Genomic DNA, 15,182 nt, shown 5'->3' on the forward strand with positions numbered 1-15,182 from the left:
TATTCTGGCATCTTCCCCCTTCCTTTCTGGTCCTGATGAGGGGTCTTGGCGCAAAACGTCGACTGTTTATTCACTTCCTTAGACGCAGCCTGACCTGCTGAGTTCTTCCAACATTTTTGTGTGTGTTACCTTATATGGAGCTTATTTTTGAACACGGGTTAGTTATCTTATAAAGACAGACAATATAACGTCTTTGCCTGTTCCAAGGGTAATAATCCTAAACTGATAAAATGGCTGTGTTTTCTGTGTGCTTTTGAACACTGGTCCATCTGTAATTTGCTTTAATTTTCGATCAGGTTTACAGTTTTGAATTATGTAATTTTATCATGGGAGGCAGGGTGGAAATACATCTCTACCAAGAGAGGTGTAAGGCGTTCCTTCCCTCCGCTAGCCTGCAGGTCACCCTTGAGCAAGGTGTAGCACCTGCTTAGCCAAACCACCCCCCCCAATCAGGGTCACGTGAAGCTATGGGGTAAGAGGAAAGAAACCCAGAGAAATGTTGCCATTGTGTTCAGATGTTTATCAATGAGTGGATATCTCATGCTCTGGTAAAGAAATAAATGAGTGGGGAGAAAAAGGGAATGGTTAGATAAATGGTGTCCATTTAGAAGCAGCATTCTTTAGTGTTACCCAGGTAAAACAGCTGTAATGATCTATCCTTGGTAAAATATCCACAGATAAACCAGCTGCTTCAGTACAGATTTCACACTCATACAGAAGAGAAAGATTTAATCTCAATGCTTTGGGGTGGGACCGGAATTTCTTGGCCTTAAGAGAAGGAATTTTAAATTTTTAAAGAAAGGCAAAGTTGAGAAAATATTGTCTTTGATGGCTCTGAATCCGAAAGTATGGTACGCAGACAACAACGTGAGCAATTGTAATCAGCTAGTTTCTCACGTCAAAAAAACTAAATAATGTTACTTAATCATTAAATAATGTTTCTTAATTGTTAAATAATGTTAACCTGATTGTTATTGTTTGCAATTAACCTGTGTAGGCAATGTGCCTTTATTTTGAGGATTTGTATTACATTGTGGTGAGAAAAGCACGGAGATTTCAGTTGATCCGAGTGTTTTCCCAGGCGAGGAAAGCCTAAGACTAAAGGGCATAGATTTAATTGCAGACACAGAACAGAACAAGCTGTTCTGGCCCTTCAAACTGCACCGCCAGTAAGCCACCGACTTGTGCAACAATCTACAATGACCCTTTAACATACTAACCGGAATGCTTTTGGACTGTGCGAGGAAACTGGAGCACCAGGAGGAAGCCTGAGGCAACAAGTTTTGTACTCAGAACAAAGACCATCTGGTTCAAAAACTATAAACACACAGGAGATTCTGCAGATGCTGGAAACCCAGCACAAATTACTGGAGGAACTCAGCAGGCCAGGCAGCATCTATGGAAATGAAATAAACAGTCGATCTTTCGGGCCGAGACTGCTCTTAAGGGCTATAAATCTGCCGATGACACAACTATTGTTGGCAGAATTTCAGATGGTGACAAGGAGCCGAAGAGGAGTGAGATAGATCAGCTGGTTGAGTGGTGTGGCAACAATCTGGCACTTTGTCAGTAAGACCAAGGAACTGATTGTGGACCACAGGAAGGTGAAGTTGAATCACAACCTCCCTACCCCATACCCGGTCTGTGTGAAGTCAGCAGTGGGAAGGAACCAGCAAAGTCCAGTCCATCAAAATTTTAATTAAATTAATTAATTAATGCACTACATCACAAAATTTACCACAATGACAGTAAGACCAAGGAACTGATTGTGGACGTCAGGAAGGGGAAATCAAGGGAACACACGTCAGTCCTAATCAAGGGGACTGTGGAAAGGGTGAGTAGTTTCAAGTTCCTGAGTGTCAAAGTCTCTGAGGATCGTCCTGGCTTTTCGACCTTTCGGCTCATTTTTAAACAGAACTGAAGTTCCCCTTGACTTCCTCCAGTCAAAAGTGAAAAATATCAGTGTCATCAACCTGTGCACGTGCTGAATCCCCAGATCCCTGGCACTATGCCAACAAGTTTGTTCTAAACCCCTGTCACAGGATTATCCTTCAGATACACTGAAAAAGATCTGAGCTCAATTCAGACCAACTTTGTTCTATTTCAGATCCATGTTTAAAAACAGGCTAATTAAATGAATCTGGTAAGAAATCTCAGCACCTTTTGGCATGTCAGTCAATTCTATTAAAAATATGCAGGTGCTTGATTTAATGATTTTTTAAAACTATATTAGAGGAACTAATCGTGTTTTCATGACTTTTGACAGAATCAGAAGGGATTCCAGCTGGAACAGAAAACTTAAAGACGAGCTTTAAAACATAAATGCACCATATCATCATACCAAAGAGATGCACTTTGTGCTGTAGCAATAACACGTACTTCAGAAAATTTGTCTGCCACCACACAGCGAACACGCCAGGATTTATCGTCCACTGCCTGCCGGAGGGTCGGCATCACCAACGCTTCCAGGTCTTCCTGGGGCAGCAGCTGGGCTATGCTCACACAAGCCTCAACTGCCAACAGCCTCACCGAATCCTGTGAAAAAGATGTTTAAACCGGGTTTGAGCTGGTTCTTCATTAAAAAACAAAATTAATTTACTGAAGTTAACATTAGGAAGAACTAATCTCATCAAAAAATTCATAAAAATAAATACTGACAATATAACAATTGTTTCCCGGATGATATCCGTTCAGATCACCTAGAAAGTAGCAACAGGTTTCATTACCTTGCAATGTGTGCTGGAATCTTCCCAGGATACAAGTACTGGAGTGTATCAACATGCAACCTTTGATGGAAGCATTGCTTGGATTAGTATATTAGCAAATGTCATGACAGTGCAAAAATTTATTGATGAATCAATTTTCTTTCTCCTGCTCTTCAAGCACCACTCTCTGCTGAGTGAATCTCCAAGCTAATCACCCAAGTGGTCACTTTTCACCGTAGGATGTAGGAGCTGAATTAGGCCATTTGGCCCATCGAGTCTGCTCTGCCATTTCATCATGGTTGATCCATTTCACCTTCAGCCCAATCTCCTGCCTTCTCCCCATATCCCTTCATCGAAACATGGAAATCTACAGCACATTACAGGCCATCCAGCCCCAAAGTTGTGCAGACCAAGTAACCTACTCGAGAAACTGCCTAGAATTTCCCTACCGCATAGCCCTCTATTTTTCTAAGCTCCATGTACCTATCTAAGAGTCTCTTCAAATACCCTACTGTATCCATCTCTACCACCTTTGTTGTCAGTGCATTCCACACACCCACCACTCTCTAGGTGAGAAAATTCCCTCTGACGTCCCCCTTATACCTACTTTCAAGCACCTTAAAACTATGCCCCCTCATGTTAGCCATTTCAGCCCTGGGAAAAAGCCTCCGGCTATCCACACGATTAATACCTCTCATCATCTTATATGCTTCAACCAGGTCACTTCTCATGCCCTGACTAATCAAGAATCTATCAACCTCTCTGCCCTGAATATACCCAATGACTTTGCCTCTGTGACAATGAATTCCACAGATTCTCTGGATAAGGAAATCCTTCCTCATCTCCATTCTAATTGGATAAACCTCTGCTCTGAGATTGCTTCCTCTGGTCTTAGGCTGCCCCACCATAGAAAACATCCTCCCCATATCCACTCTAGAGGCCTTTCAGTATTTGACAGGTTACAATGAGATCCCTCCCCCTCATTCTTCTGAATTCAAATGAGTACAGGCACAGAGCCATCAAACGCTCCTCGTACGACAAGCCTTTCAATCCTGGACCTTTCAATCACTTTCGTGACCCTCCGTTGAACCCACTCCTGTCTTGGCAAACCCTCTGTTAGATAAGGGGCCCAAAACTACCTTCAATATTCCAAGTGAAGCCTTATAAAATGTGAACATTACATCCTTGTTTTGATACGCTAGCCATCATTGGTGGGGTCTGAACCTGGAGCAAGTGTGAACATCTCCTTAGCTACAGATGTGAAGGTTTATTTCCAGGAGTCACTGGACAGTCACCAGAAGAGAAGCTTACTCAACACCAAGGAGCACACGTCCAACCGTTAACCAGAAGCTAGGTGAGGGTCAAAGTGTCCATCCCAGCTCCCCTTCAGCGTACCATTTCTGTACAACTCTGGCTCCTTAGTACACGAGGATACTGCGGACTGCGTCAAGCCTTTTGCCCGGGATACTTTAGGTTGGAGGAATATGAAAGGACACACACTGATTAAACAGTTCGCTCTTCAGGCAAAAGCCTCAAGATAACCACCTTCTTGGAGGAGCATCTCCAGCTGGAGTACTGGAATGGTGTAATCATGTCGATAGATTGACAGGCACTGCTTCCATCTGCTGTGGACAAAGGAACTTTATGAAGCAGGGGCTCCCAACCTGGGGCCCCTCGGTTGATGGTAGGGGGTCGATGGTGTAAAAGAGGGTTGTGAACCCCGGTTACAAAGGTGAACAGATGGTGCAGACTACGACAACAGAAACTTTGCAAGCAGTAAGTGGCATTAACAAGGCGTAGCATATTGAGTACGTAGACCTATTAACCGGATGCAACTCAGTTCTTTGCCACGGACACACCATCCATACTAATCTTTCCCACCTCCAGCTCATCCATACAGTAAAATGCAAGCGGTAATGTGGGGGGGAGAGGTGTGAAATCATGCAATTGCTCCAGTGAGCGGAATGACAGACAGCCTGTGACCGGAATGAGCCAAGTGCTCTCCGTTATTTCACACACTGCCATGACGTGTGGGATACAGAGGCTCCTCAGTACAAGCAATTGATACACATGTGACATAAAGCCAAGGTGACAGCAGCAGCTTCAGCAAGATAAATCATGACAAGCCATGGGGAATAAGATCACCTTTCTTCACTATAATCCACGCTTCCCTCATCCACGTCACCTGCATTCCCACCCCACAAGCCTTTCCAGCGCATCAGTGTCTGTAGCCCCCACCACCCACAATAGACTCCTAGACTAATCTCAATCCTCCGCTATCTGCAAGGGGCCTCTGCCACTAATCACACCCCACTTTCCCCACCCCACCCTTCAGGGTTCCACGCCACTCATTCATCCTCGCCGCTCTCCCCGAAAGCAAGATAAGGTCTACACTCGCCCATTTGCCTCCGTTCAGGGCTGCAAACAGTTCTTGCAGGCGAAGCGGTGCTTTCCTCTCGGGGCTATTCGCTGCATCTGGAGCTCCTGCCGTGGCCTCCTCGATATCGGAGGACCAACACAGATGGGGTTGGGGGTGGGGGGGGGTGCGCTTCTTCATCGAGCACCTTCTCTGGGTCCGCTGAGACAGCCGGGGTATCCCAATGGCCACCCACTTCAATTCGACTTCCCGCTGCCACCCCAGTATCTGCTCTACAACTACATACCTGCTCATTAGAAGCCAGGGAAGTGAAGAGGGGTATAATGTCACTTTTCAAAAACTCCAGCTCCAGAACCTTTGCAAATTCACCCAACTTTGATGCTGCTGCCTGGCGGACCACTGGTGTGTCATCTGAGCACAAGCTGTGGAAAAGTCTGCAGAAAAAATAAAATTAAAGGTCACATAGGAGTAGTCGCCCATTGATGCAGAACTTAACAATTCGCAAGCAGAAATACAAGCACTGAAAGTTGACATTTTTGCAATTAATGTTTCTAAATCAGAAGCTACTAAAATATTTTGCTAAACCCATCATCATTATGTGCTGCGTCATATGCTATGGGTGGTCACAGTCTTTCCATGACCCTGATTGTTCTCCATAAAGTTTTCTACAGAAGTGGTTTGTCATTTCCGCCTTCTGAGCAGTGTTTGTCTTTACAAGATGGGTGACCCCCAGCCCATTATCAATACACTTCAGAAACTGTCTACCTGGCGTCAGGGGTCTCATAACCAGGACTTGTGATCTGCACCGGCTGCTCATCCACCACCTGATCCCATGGCTTCACCTGACCCTGATCGGGTGGGGGCGGGGGGGAATCGGTGGTATCGAAGCAGGAGTTACACCTTGCCCAAGGGTGGCCTGCAGACCAGCAGAAGGAAGCCTTACACCTCCTTTGGCAGAGACGCATCTCCACCACACCACCCAAAAATCCAATATTTGTGGTTTTCACATTTTATCCTGAGAAATACTTCCAGATAGCAACAGAATATAGAAATTTACTGCACATTACAGGCCCTTCAGCCCACAATGTTGTGCTGACCACGTAATCTACTCTAGAAGCTGCCCAGAATTTCCCCACCATACAGCCCTGTCTTTTTCTGAAACAACTGACCGTGTCTGAAAGTTTACACAAATGACACCACAAAAAATTTTAATTCAGGGAGTAAAGCGGCTGGAAGTGAACCCCAGATGTGGAACTCCTGCACTTGGAGCAGAACAGAGCCATTGGTTGTGGACTGCAGGGGCACACAGTTACCAAAGCAACCTTCTCGTCTGACAAAACTCAAACACCTCTGAACAGGTGAAATCCTCTGCGCGCCAGATTAATCAAAATGGCCCTGAAGTAGAGCAACAGGCTTGACAAGACACGGCTCTCAAAAAGAGCACGCCTTTGTAAATGACAAGGCCACTTCAACCCCACAGCCGAGAGTAAGCGATGAGCACCACTCGACTATGATGCACCTCGGCTTTTGCTCCTTCCTCACTAAAAACACACAAAAAACCTTCAGTTTATGTCATTAAAAACAAAAATGCCACACTTTCTGTGCTATTTTGGGGCTGATTATTCTCTAAACTAAAAACTTCTACCCACTCAGTTAAAACAAGGTCCTGTCCACCATGGTGGTAGCATCTTATCGCCAATAAAACCAAATTATACCGAAATTGGGTGGCAGGAAGGAAATACGTCCCTGCCAAAGGAGGTGTAAGGCACTCCTTCCCTCCTTTTATTATAAATTGCACATTTAGACGGAGACGTAACATAAAGATTTTTACTCGTGTATATGAAGGATGTTGGTAATAAAGTCAATTCAATCGAGCTCGCATCCACTACTTGTGCTGGCAGCTCATTCCACACTCTCACCACCTTCTGAGGGAAGAAATTCCCCCTCATGTTCCCCTTAAACCATGGCCTCTGGTTATAGTCCCACCCAACCTCAGTGGAAAAAGTCTGCTTCAATTTACCCTAGATCCCTCATACCTTTGTCAAATCTCCTCTCAATCTTCTATGTTCCAAGGAATAAGGGCCTAACCTATTCAATCTTCCCTCATAACTCAGGTCCTCCAGTCCTGGCACCATCCTTATAAACCTTCTCTGTACTCTTTCAACTTTACTGACATCTTTCCTGTGGGTAGGCAGCTGAAAGTGCACACGACACTCCAAATTAGGTCTTACTACTGTCTTATAGAATTTCAACATAACGTCCAAACTTACCTTGATTTATGAAGGCCAAGGTGCCAGAAGCTTTCTTCATGACCATATCTACCCATGGTACCACTTTCAGTGAATTATGGTCCTGTATTCATGGAAATGGGTGTCCAAAGCAGAGGCTCGGCATCTGTAGAAAGAGAAACCATTTAATGACTGGGCTCGGACCTTGTGCTGACGAGAATAATGTTGTGCGCTGCCCAGTGGAGTGGCCAGTGTTATTACTGAACCTCATCAACTGTACTAATGAATTATGCCTGTACCGTATAGCCTACTGTATAACATGGGACTATTTTATGTCGTAGTAACGCGTTATTGAGCATGCGCTATTAGGCGCGTATTGATCTGTATATCTGTGTTCAGTTCGGGTTCCGTCAGTGAGAAAAACCCTGTTAACTTGGCTCCAGTCTCTAGCATTTTTATTTATCGTTTTATTGTGTAACCCGGCCACATACACAACAATGCCCAAGCAAGAAATGGATTGAATCGCTAAATCATGAGATCCAATCTTTCTGTCACAACAATAACCGCACTCTGCTCTGGAAGTAATGCTTTCTGCTATGGGTTTCTGTTCTGTTCGCCATTACCTGCATTTAATTGTTACAAGGGGCACTTAGTGGTGTATTTTTGATTGTAGCAGAGTTTAAGCAAAATATCTTTTTTTTTCCAGAATTCTGTTCAGGGTTGGATGGCATTGATCAATTTCATTTCTTTCCTTTCCCCAGTCACGGTTGAACAACATAAAGCAACTGTCCACAACTGCCTTGGCCTTGGGGGTAGAGCGTACCGGGAATGAGCTGCTCCCACTTCTGACTGGTAGGTACAAAGCTGCGTGTGGTTGGGCTGCCTCTCAGAGTCGCCTTGCCACTGATTTCTCGTCTCGATGCAGACACCATTTTCGATGAAGACGAGCCACTGCTGGCATTAGCGGAGCAACTAGGGAGCTTCACGGTGCTCGTTGGCGGACCGGAGTATGTTCACTGTTTGCTGGTAAGAGCGGACGTACATTTACAAAGCACTGCACAGGACGGACACGCGGTTAATGCCATTGAAGTGGTATTACTGTCTTAATAAAGGTTAATTTCCAGAAGATGATTCTCAAAGCAGCAGTGTTCCACAGGCAATGATAAAGTAAATGACTTAATAATGAGTCATAGAAAAGTTCAGCACATGTTCCCCTTAAACATTTCACCTTTCACCCTTAACCCATGACCTCTAGCTGCAGTCTCATCCAACCTCAGTGGACAATGACTGCTTGCATTTACCCTATCTAAACCCCTCATAATCGTGTCTCCTTCTGTCATATCTCTTTGCAATCTTCTATGTTCCAAGTTTAAAAAAAAGTCCTAACATATTCAATCTGTCCATATAACTCAGGTCCTCCAAACCCGGCAATGTCCCTGTAATCTTTCTTTGTTATGATGGGTTGCTTGAATGAGGGGTAAATGGACACATACAGAACCCTCTCTGCTTTTATTGTTTGCAATAAAATCTTTGAGGCAGATGAGGCTTTGTGCCACCCCAACATATTTGTAGGCACGAGAAAGTCTGCAGATGCTGGAAATCCAAAGCAACTCTCACAAAACGCTGGAGAAACTCAGCAGCTCAGGCAGCGTCTGTGGAAAAGAGTAAGCGGTCAATGTTTCTGGCCGAGACCCTTCTTCAGGACCTGGTTGAAATATTGGAGGGGTGTATCATTGAGAATTGCTACAGTGAAGTGTAGTTACTCTATCCCTGATCCAGGTTCACCCGCGCAGCCTGTTGGAAAACCTACACGGACTGATACCGTCCCCCGAACACTGAAACCTCTGCTCTGTATTGACCAAATATCCGTTCAACATGAGCCCAACCGGGGGAAACAAAATACAGATTTTAATTCCCAGATGCAATGGTCCTATGCATTAAATATTTATTTAAAATAACATACTTGTATTGTTTTTAAATACCCATAATGGGGAACAAGATTCTGAAATTAAATAACGAGGGCCTCAGGCTATTACAGGGCATAGTTCAAATTGAAATGATTTTCAGTGATCAGTTCGTCATAGGACAATTCAGAATTAAAATAATGAAATCAATTTATGAAACCACCAAAGTAGCTCGATCAATGAGGTTTAACCAGGATGCTGCCTGCTTTAGAGGAAGTGCTGCAACTTTATCAGACTCTGGGTGGGCCACGTCTGGAGTATTGCATGCAGTTCTGATTGTCCCACTATAGGAAAGATGTTGGGGCTTTGGGGTCGACGCGGAAGAGGTTCGCCAGAATGTTGCCTGGTTTAGAGGACATGTGATCATGAGAGCTGGATAAGCTTATGTTGTTTTCTCTAAAGCGCTGGAGGCCGAGGGGAGATCTGATAGAGGTTTGTAAGATTATGAGAAGCATGTGCATAGATAAAGTAGAGAGGAGTATCTGTTTCCCAGGATTGAAATGTCTAATACCAGAGGTATGCATTGAAGGTGAGAGTGGGTAGGTAGGTTCAAGGGGGATGTGAGGGGTAAGTTTTTTTTACCATCAGAGTGGTGGATGCCTGGAATACATTGACTGGTATGATGGTAGAGACTTTTCAGAGACTTTTGGATAGGCACATGGGTATGAGAAAGATGGAGGGAGATGGACATTGTGCAGGTAGGAGGGATTAGTTCTTGGTGGTTTTTGATTTTCTTTTTAGCTGGTTCAGCACAACATTGTGGGCCGAATGGCCTGTTTCTGTACTGTACTGTTGCATGTTTTACTTTATTGTTTGCAGTGGTTCCAAATTAGACATTCCAGCGTCAGTATGTTGCGTATAGAGTGTGTACGTTCTTTTTGTATTGATACTCCTTTCAAAAATGTTTTCTTTTTGTGTAAAGTTACCTGCGAGTACAGGCAGAGAATTCTTAAAGCATTTACGTAAGGAATCCAATTTGCTCATGTGTGGGTGGGGGCTGTATATAAAATATCACAAACTCTTAGCAGTGTTTCTTGAAGAACGCTGAGATGGCGTGGCTTTGTATTACAGAAAATAGCAATTCAGAAATGTTTTCTCGGAGCCCCTGTGATGGCTGCAATTCTAAACTGGAACGTGGGCGCAGTTGTTGTTTGAATAGTTCCATAAGATATAGGTGCAGAGTTAGGCTATTTGGCCCATCGATTCATTTTCCCCTCTCAGCCCCAATCTCCTGCCTTCTCCCTGTATCCTTCCATGCTGCGATTAATCAAGAGTCTTATCAATTTGTCTTTCAATCATGGCTGATCCTTTTTTCCCCTCCTCTGCCCCACTCCCCAGTCTTCTCCCAGTAACCTTTGATGCCATGAACCTATCAAGAACCTATCAATCTCTGCCATAAATATACCCAATGACTTGTCCTCCACAGCCACCTGTGGCACAGAATTCCACATATTCACCACCCTCTGGCTAAAGAAATTCCTCATCATTTTCATTCTAAAAGGATATCCCTCTATTCTGGGGCTGTGCCCTCTAGCCTTAGACTCCCCTGCCATAGGAAACATCCTCTCCACATCCACTCTATTCAGACCTTCCAACATTTGATAGGTTTCAATGAGGTCTCTTCTCATTCTTCTGAACTCCAGCGAGTACAGGCCCAGAGCCATCAAAGGCTCCTCACGTGACAAGCCTTTCATTCCCAGTATTATTTTTGTGAATCTCCTTGAAACTCTGCACAATGTCAGCACCTCCTTTCTTAGATGAGGGGCCCAAATCTCCTCATAATACTCTAAATGATGCCTCACCAATACATTATAAAACCTTAACATTACATCCCTGCTTTTATATTCTAGTCCTCTCGAAATGACTGCTAACATTGCATTTGTCTTCCTCAGCCTGCAAGTTAACCTTGAGTGAATGCTGCACGAGGACTCCCAAGTCCCTTTGCACCTCGGATTCTTGAATTTTCTCCCAATTTAGAATGTACTTTACACTTTTATTTCTTCTTACAAAGTGGATGACCATGGACTTCCCTCAAACTTTGGCAAAATTATTATGAGAGGCAGCTTCATGTTTATTTGCATATTAAAACCTCATAGGATGAACAATTATTGGTACTGAATTTGAAGATGAAATAGTAGTTACTGATAATTAGGAACATGACAGTGTAATTTCCATTTAATATTAGTACAGTGTTTTCTGGTTAGGAACCTTGGGAATTTCTGTGATTGAGAAAATATGTCCTTTGATTTATACAGTTTTTGGTAGTTTGTGTTTTATCCTCCAGCACGGCTCTATATTGTTCTACCTTCAAATGTTTCTCTGTCTCATGTTCTTTATGAGAATTCCTAATTCTCAGCAATGTAAGAATTTATCTTAAAGATTGTTTCTAAATATTGTGTTTCTTATAAGTAGAGTAAAACGAAGATGTGTTTCAGTTTAATTCTTTCCCACTAATCAGCCTCCCTTGGAGAACCTGGCAACGGTGGAAAAATCGGTAGTACGAGATAAAGCCATCGATTCACTGCGAGCCATCTCCCACGAGCACTCTCCTGCAGACCTAGAAGTCCACTTTGTGCCACTGGTCAAGCGCCTGACTTGTGGTGACTGGTTCACGTCCAGGACTTCGGCATGCAGCCTTTTCAGTGTCTGCTACCCTCGGGTATCCAGCTCTGTAAAGACCGAGCTGCGTCAGTAAGTACTTTCCTCCCTTGGAGTGCTGCAGATGAACATGATAGAAGTTAGCTAGGAATATTACAGTATTATTGTAGAAAATCTACATCCTGTGGTATCGCTCATTATGTACCGTGTCGTATGGTGTGGACGATCGTGGGTCTTTCCGTGGACGCGATCGTCTTGGCGAAGTTTTCTACGGAAGTGGTTTGCCATCGCCTTCTTTCTGGGCAGCGTGTGTCTTTACAAGACGGGTGACCCCCAGCCCATTATCAATTTGCTTCCGAGACTGTCTGCCTGGTGTCAGTGTCAGGAGTTGAGATCTGCACCTGCTGCTCATACAACCGTCCACCACCTGCTCCCACGGCTTCACGTAGCCCTGATCGGGGAGGCTAAGCGGGTGCTACACCTTGCCCTAGGGTGACCTGCAGGCCAGTGGAGGGAAGGAGTGCCTTACACCTCCTTTGGCAGGGACGTATTTCCTTCCTGCCACCCAATTTCGGTATAATTTGGTTTTATTGGCGATAAGATGCTACCACCATGGTGGACAGGACCTTGTTTTAACTGAGTGGGTAGAAGTTTCTAGTTTAGAGAATAATCAGCCCCAAAATAGCACAGAAAGTGTGGCATTTTTGTTTTTAATGACATAAACTGAAGGTTTGTTGTGTGTTTTTAGTGAGGAAGGAGCAAAAGCCGAGGTGCATCATAGTGGAGTGGTGCTCATCGCTTCCTCTCGGCTGTGGGGTTGAAGTGGCCTTGTCATTTACAAAGGCGTGCTCTTTTTGAGAGCCGTGTCTTGTCAAGCCTGTTGCTCTGCTTCAGGGCCATTTTGATTAATCTGGCGCGCAGAGGATTTCACCTGTTCAGAGGTGTTTGAGTTTTGTCGGACGAGAAGGTTGCTTTGGTAACTGTGTGCCCCTGCAGTCCACAACCAATGGCTCTGTTCTGCTCCAAGTGCAGGAGTCCCATATCTGGGGTTCACTTCCAGCCGCTTTACTCCCTGAATTAAAATTTTTTGTGGTGTCATTTGTGTAAACTTTCAGATACAGTCAGTTGTTTCAGAAAAAGACAGGGCTGTATGGTGGGGAAATTCCAGGCAGCTTCTAGAGTAGGTTACGTGGTCAGCACAACATTGTGGGCTGAAGGGCCTGTAATGTGCAGTAAATTTCTATATTCTGTTGCTATCTTGAAGTATTTCTCAGGATAAAATCTGAATACCACAAATATTGGATTTTTGGGTGGTGTGGTGGAGATGCGTCTCTGCCAAAGGAGGTGTAAGGCTTCCTTCTGCTGGTCTGTAGGCCACCCTTGGGCAAGGTGTAGCTCCTGCTTCGATACCACCGACCCCTCCCCACCGCCCCCGCCCCGATCAGGGTCAGGTGAAGCCATGGGATCAGGTGGTGGATGAGCAGCCGGTGCAGACCACAAGTCCTGGTTATGCGACCCCTGACGCCAGGTAGACAGTTTCTGAAGTGTATTGATAATGGGCTGGGGGTCACCCACCTTGTAAAGACACACACTGCCCAGAAGGCGGAAATGACAAACCACTTCTGTAGAAAACTTTACGGAGAACAATCAGGGTCATGGAAAGACCGTGACCACCCATAGCATATGACACAGCACATAATGATGATGGGTTTAGCAAAATATTTTACTAGCTTCTGACTTAGAAACATTAATTGCAAAAATGTCAATTTTTAGTGCTTGTATTTCTGCTTGCGATTTGTTAAGTTCTGCATCAATGGGCGACTACTACTATGTGACCTTTAATTTTATTTTTTCTGCAGACTTTTCCACAGCTTGTGCTCAGATGACACACCAGTGGTCCGCCAGGCAGCAGCATCAAAGTTGGGTGAATTTGCGAAGGTTCTGGAGCTGGAGTTTTTGAAAAGTGACATTATACCCCTCTTCACTTCCCTGGCTTCTGATGAGCAGGTATGTAGTTGTAGAGCAGACACTGAGGTGGCAGCGGGAAGTCGAATTGAAGTGGGTGGCCATTGGGATACCCTGGCTGTCTCAGCGGACCCAGAGAAGGTGCTCGATGAAGAAGCGCACCCCCCCACCCCCAACCCCATTTGTGTTGGTCCTCCGATGTCGAGGAGGCCACGGCAGGAGCTCCAGATACAGCGAATAGCCCCGAGAGGAAAGCACCGCTTCGCCTGCAAGAACTGTTTGCAGCCCTGAACGGAGGCAAATGGGCGAGTGTAGACCTTGTCTTGCTTTCGGGGAGAGCGGCGAGGATGAATGAGTGGCGTGGAACCCTGAAGGGTGGGGTGGGGGAAGGGGGGTGTGATTAGTGGCAGAGACCCCTTGCAGATAGCGGAGGATTGAGATTAGTCTAGGAGTCTATTGTGGGTGGTGGGGGCTACAGACACTGATGCGCTGGAAAGGCTTGTGGGGTGGGAATGCAGGTGACGTGGATGAGGGAAGCGTGGATTCTAGTGAAGAAAGGTGATCTTATTCCCCATGGCTTGTCATGATTCATCTTGCTGAAGCTGCTGCTGTCACCTTGGCTTTATGTCACATGTGTATCAATTGCTTGTACTGAGGAGCCTCTGTATCCCACACGTCATGGCAGTGTGTGAAATAACGGAGAGCAGTTGGCTCATTCCGGTCACAGGCTGTCTGTCATTCCGCTCACTGGAGCAATTGCATGATTTCACACCTCTCCGCCCCACATTACCGCTTCCATTTTACTGTGTAACGTTCCGTTATTTTGGCTCGTGTATGTCTAGGGGAAATCCCGCCCAGCACCTGCTTCAGCAGTCCCCTCAGGGTCAATCGTCGCCCGAATCAATCACAAACATCAATCATCAGCCAGCACACCCAGTAAATTTTAACACATACACTTTATAGATATTACTAATTCTAGGGCATTAATATACATGTGATACAGAGAGGAAAGTAATGAAAAAAAAAGGCGCCAACACTTATTCAAAGTCCAAGTTCTTCGCGCGCTACCGTTGGAGCTCAAGTTCGACGTCAGACGACCACCCGAATTCCGTCGACCCACGGCTCGGGACCACCCGAAGTGATCGACCGGAGCCTCTCCGCACGTCCGCCGTCCTCCTCGTCTCTCCTCCCGACTCCCCGCCAAAACTCAGTCCACAGTCATATCATACAGCATGGCATCCGAAAACAAAACGATACATAACCACCCATTGGCTAATAGCACCCTCTTATCACCCTCTAAACCACAATAAACTGCTAGCGCAAACTCTCTGCAGCGTTAAAACAC

The 15,182-nt window shown here is 45.2% G+C and overlaps 1 protein-coding gene and 1 pseudogene across 1 annotated transcript in view; one reads left to right on the plus strand and one right to left on the minus strand.

The window, feature by feature from the left end:
* Positions 1–7,116, minus strand: part of LOC140203578 (serine/threonine-protein phosphatase 2A 65 kDa regulatory subunit A beta isoform-like) — a 44,754-nt gene extending 37,638 nt beyond the window's left edge. Inside the window, exons 1-3 of the mRNA XM_072269623.1 lie at positions 7,103–7,116; positions 5,369–5,516; positions 2,374–2,535 (exon numbers count right to left, since the gene is read on the minus strand). Of these exons, the coding sequence (XP_072125724.1) occupies positions 2,374–2,535; positions 5,369–5,516; positions 7,103–7,116 (324 nt within the window). The remainder of the gene's footprint in view (positions 1–2,373; positions 2,536–5,368; positions 5,517–7,102) is intronic.
* Positions 7,117–7,498: 382 nt separating this feature from the next.
* LOC140203579 (serine/threonine-protein phosphatase 2A 65 kDa regulatory subunit A beta isoform-like) overlaps positions 7,499–15,182 on the plus strand; it is a 37,604-nt pseudogene continuing 29,920 nt past the window's right edge.

Source organism: Mobula birostris, chromosome 10 (assembly GCF_030028105.1).
Source record: "Mobula birostris isolate sMobBir1 chromosome 10, sMobBir1.hap1, whole genome shotgun sequence".
Taxonomy (NCBI): Eukaryota; Metazoa; Chordata; class Chondrichthyes; order Myliobatiformes; family Myliobatidae; genus Mobula; species Mobula birostris.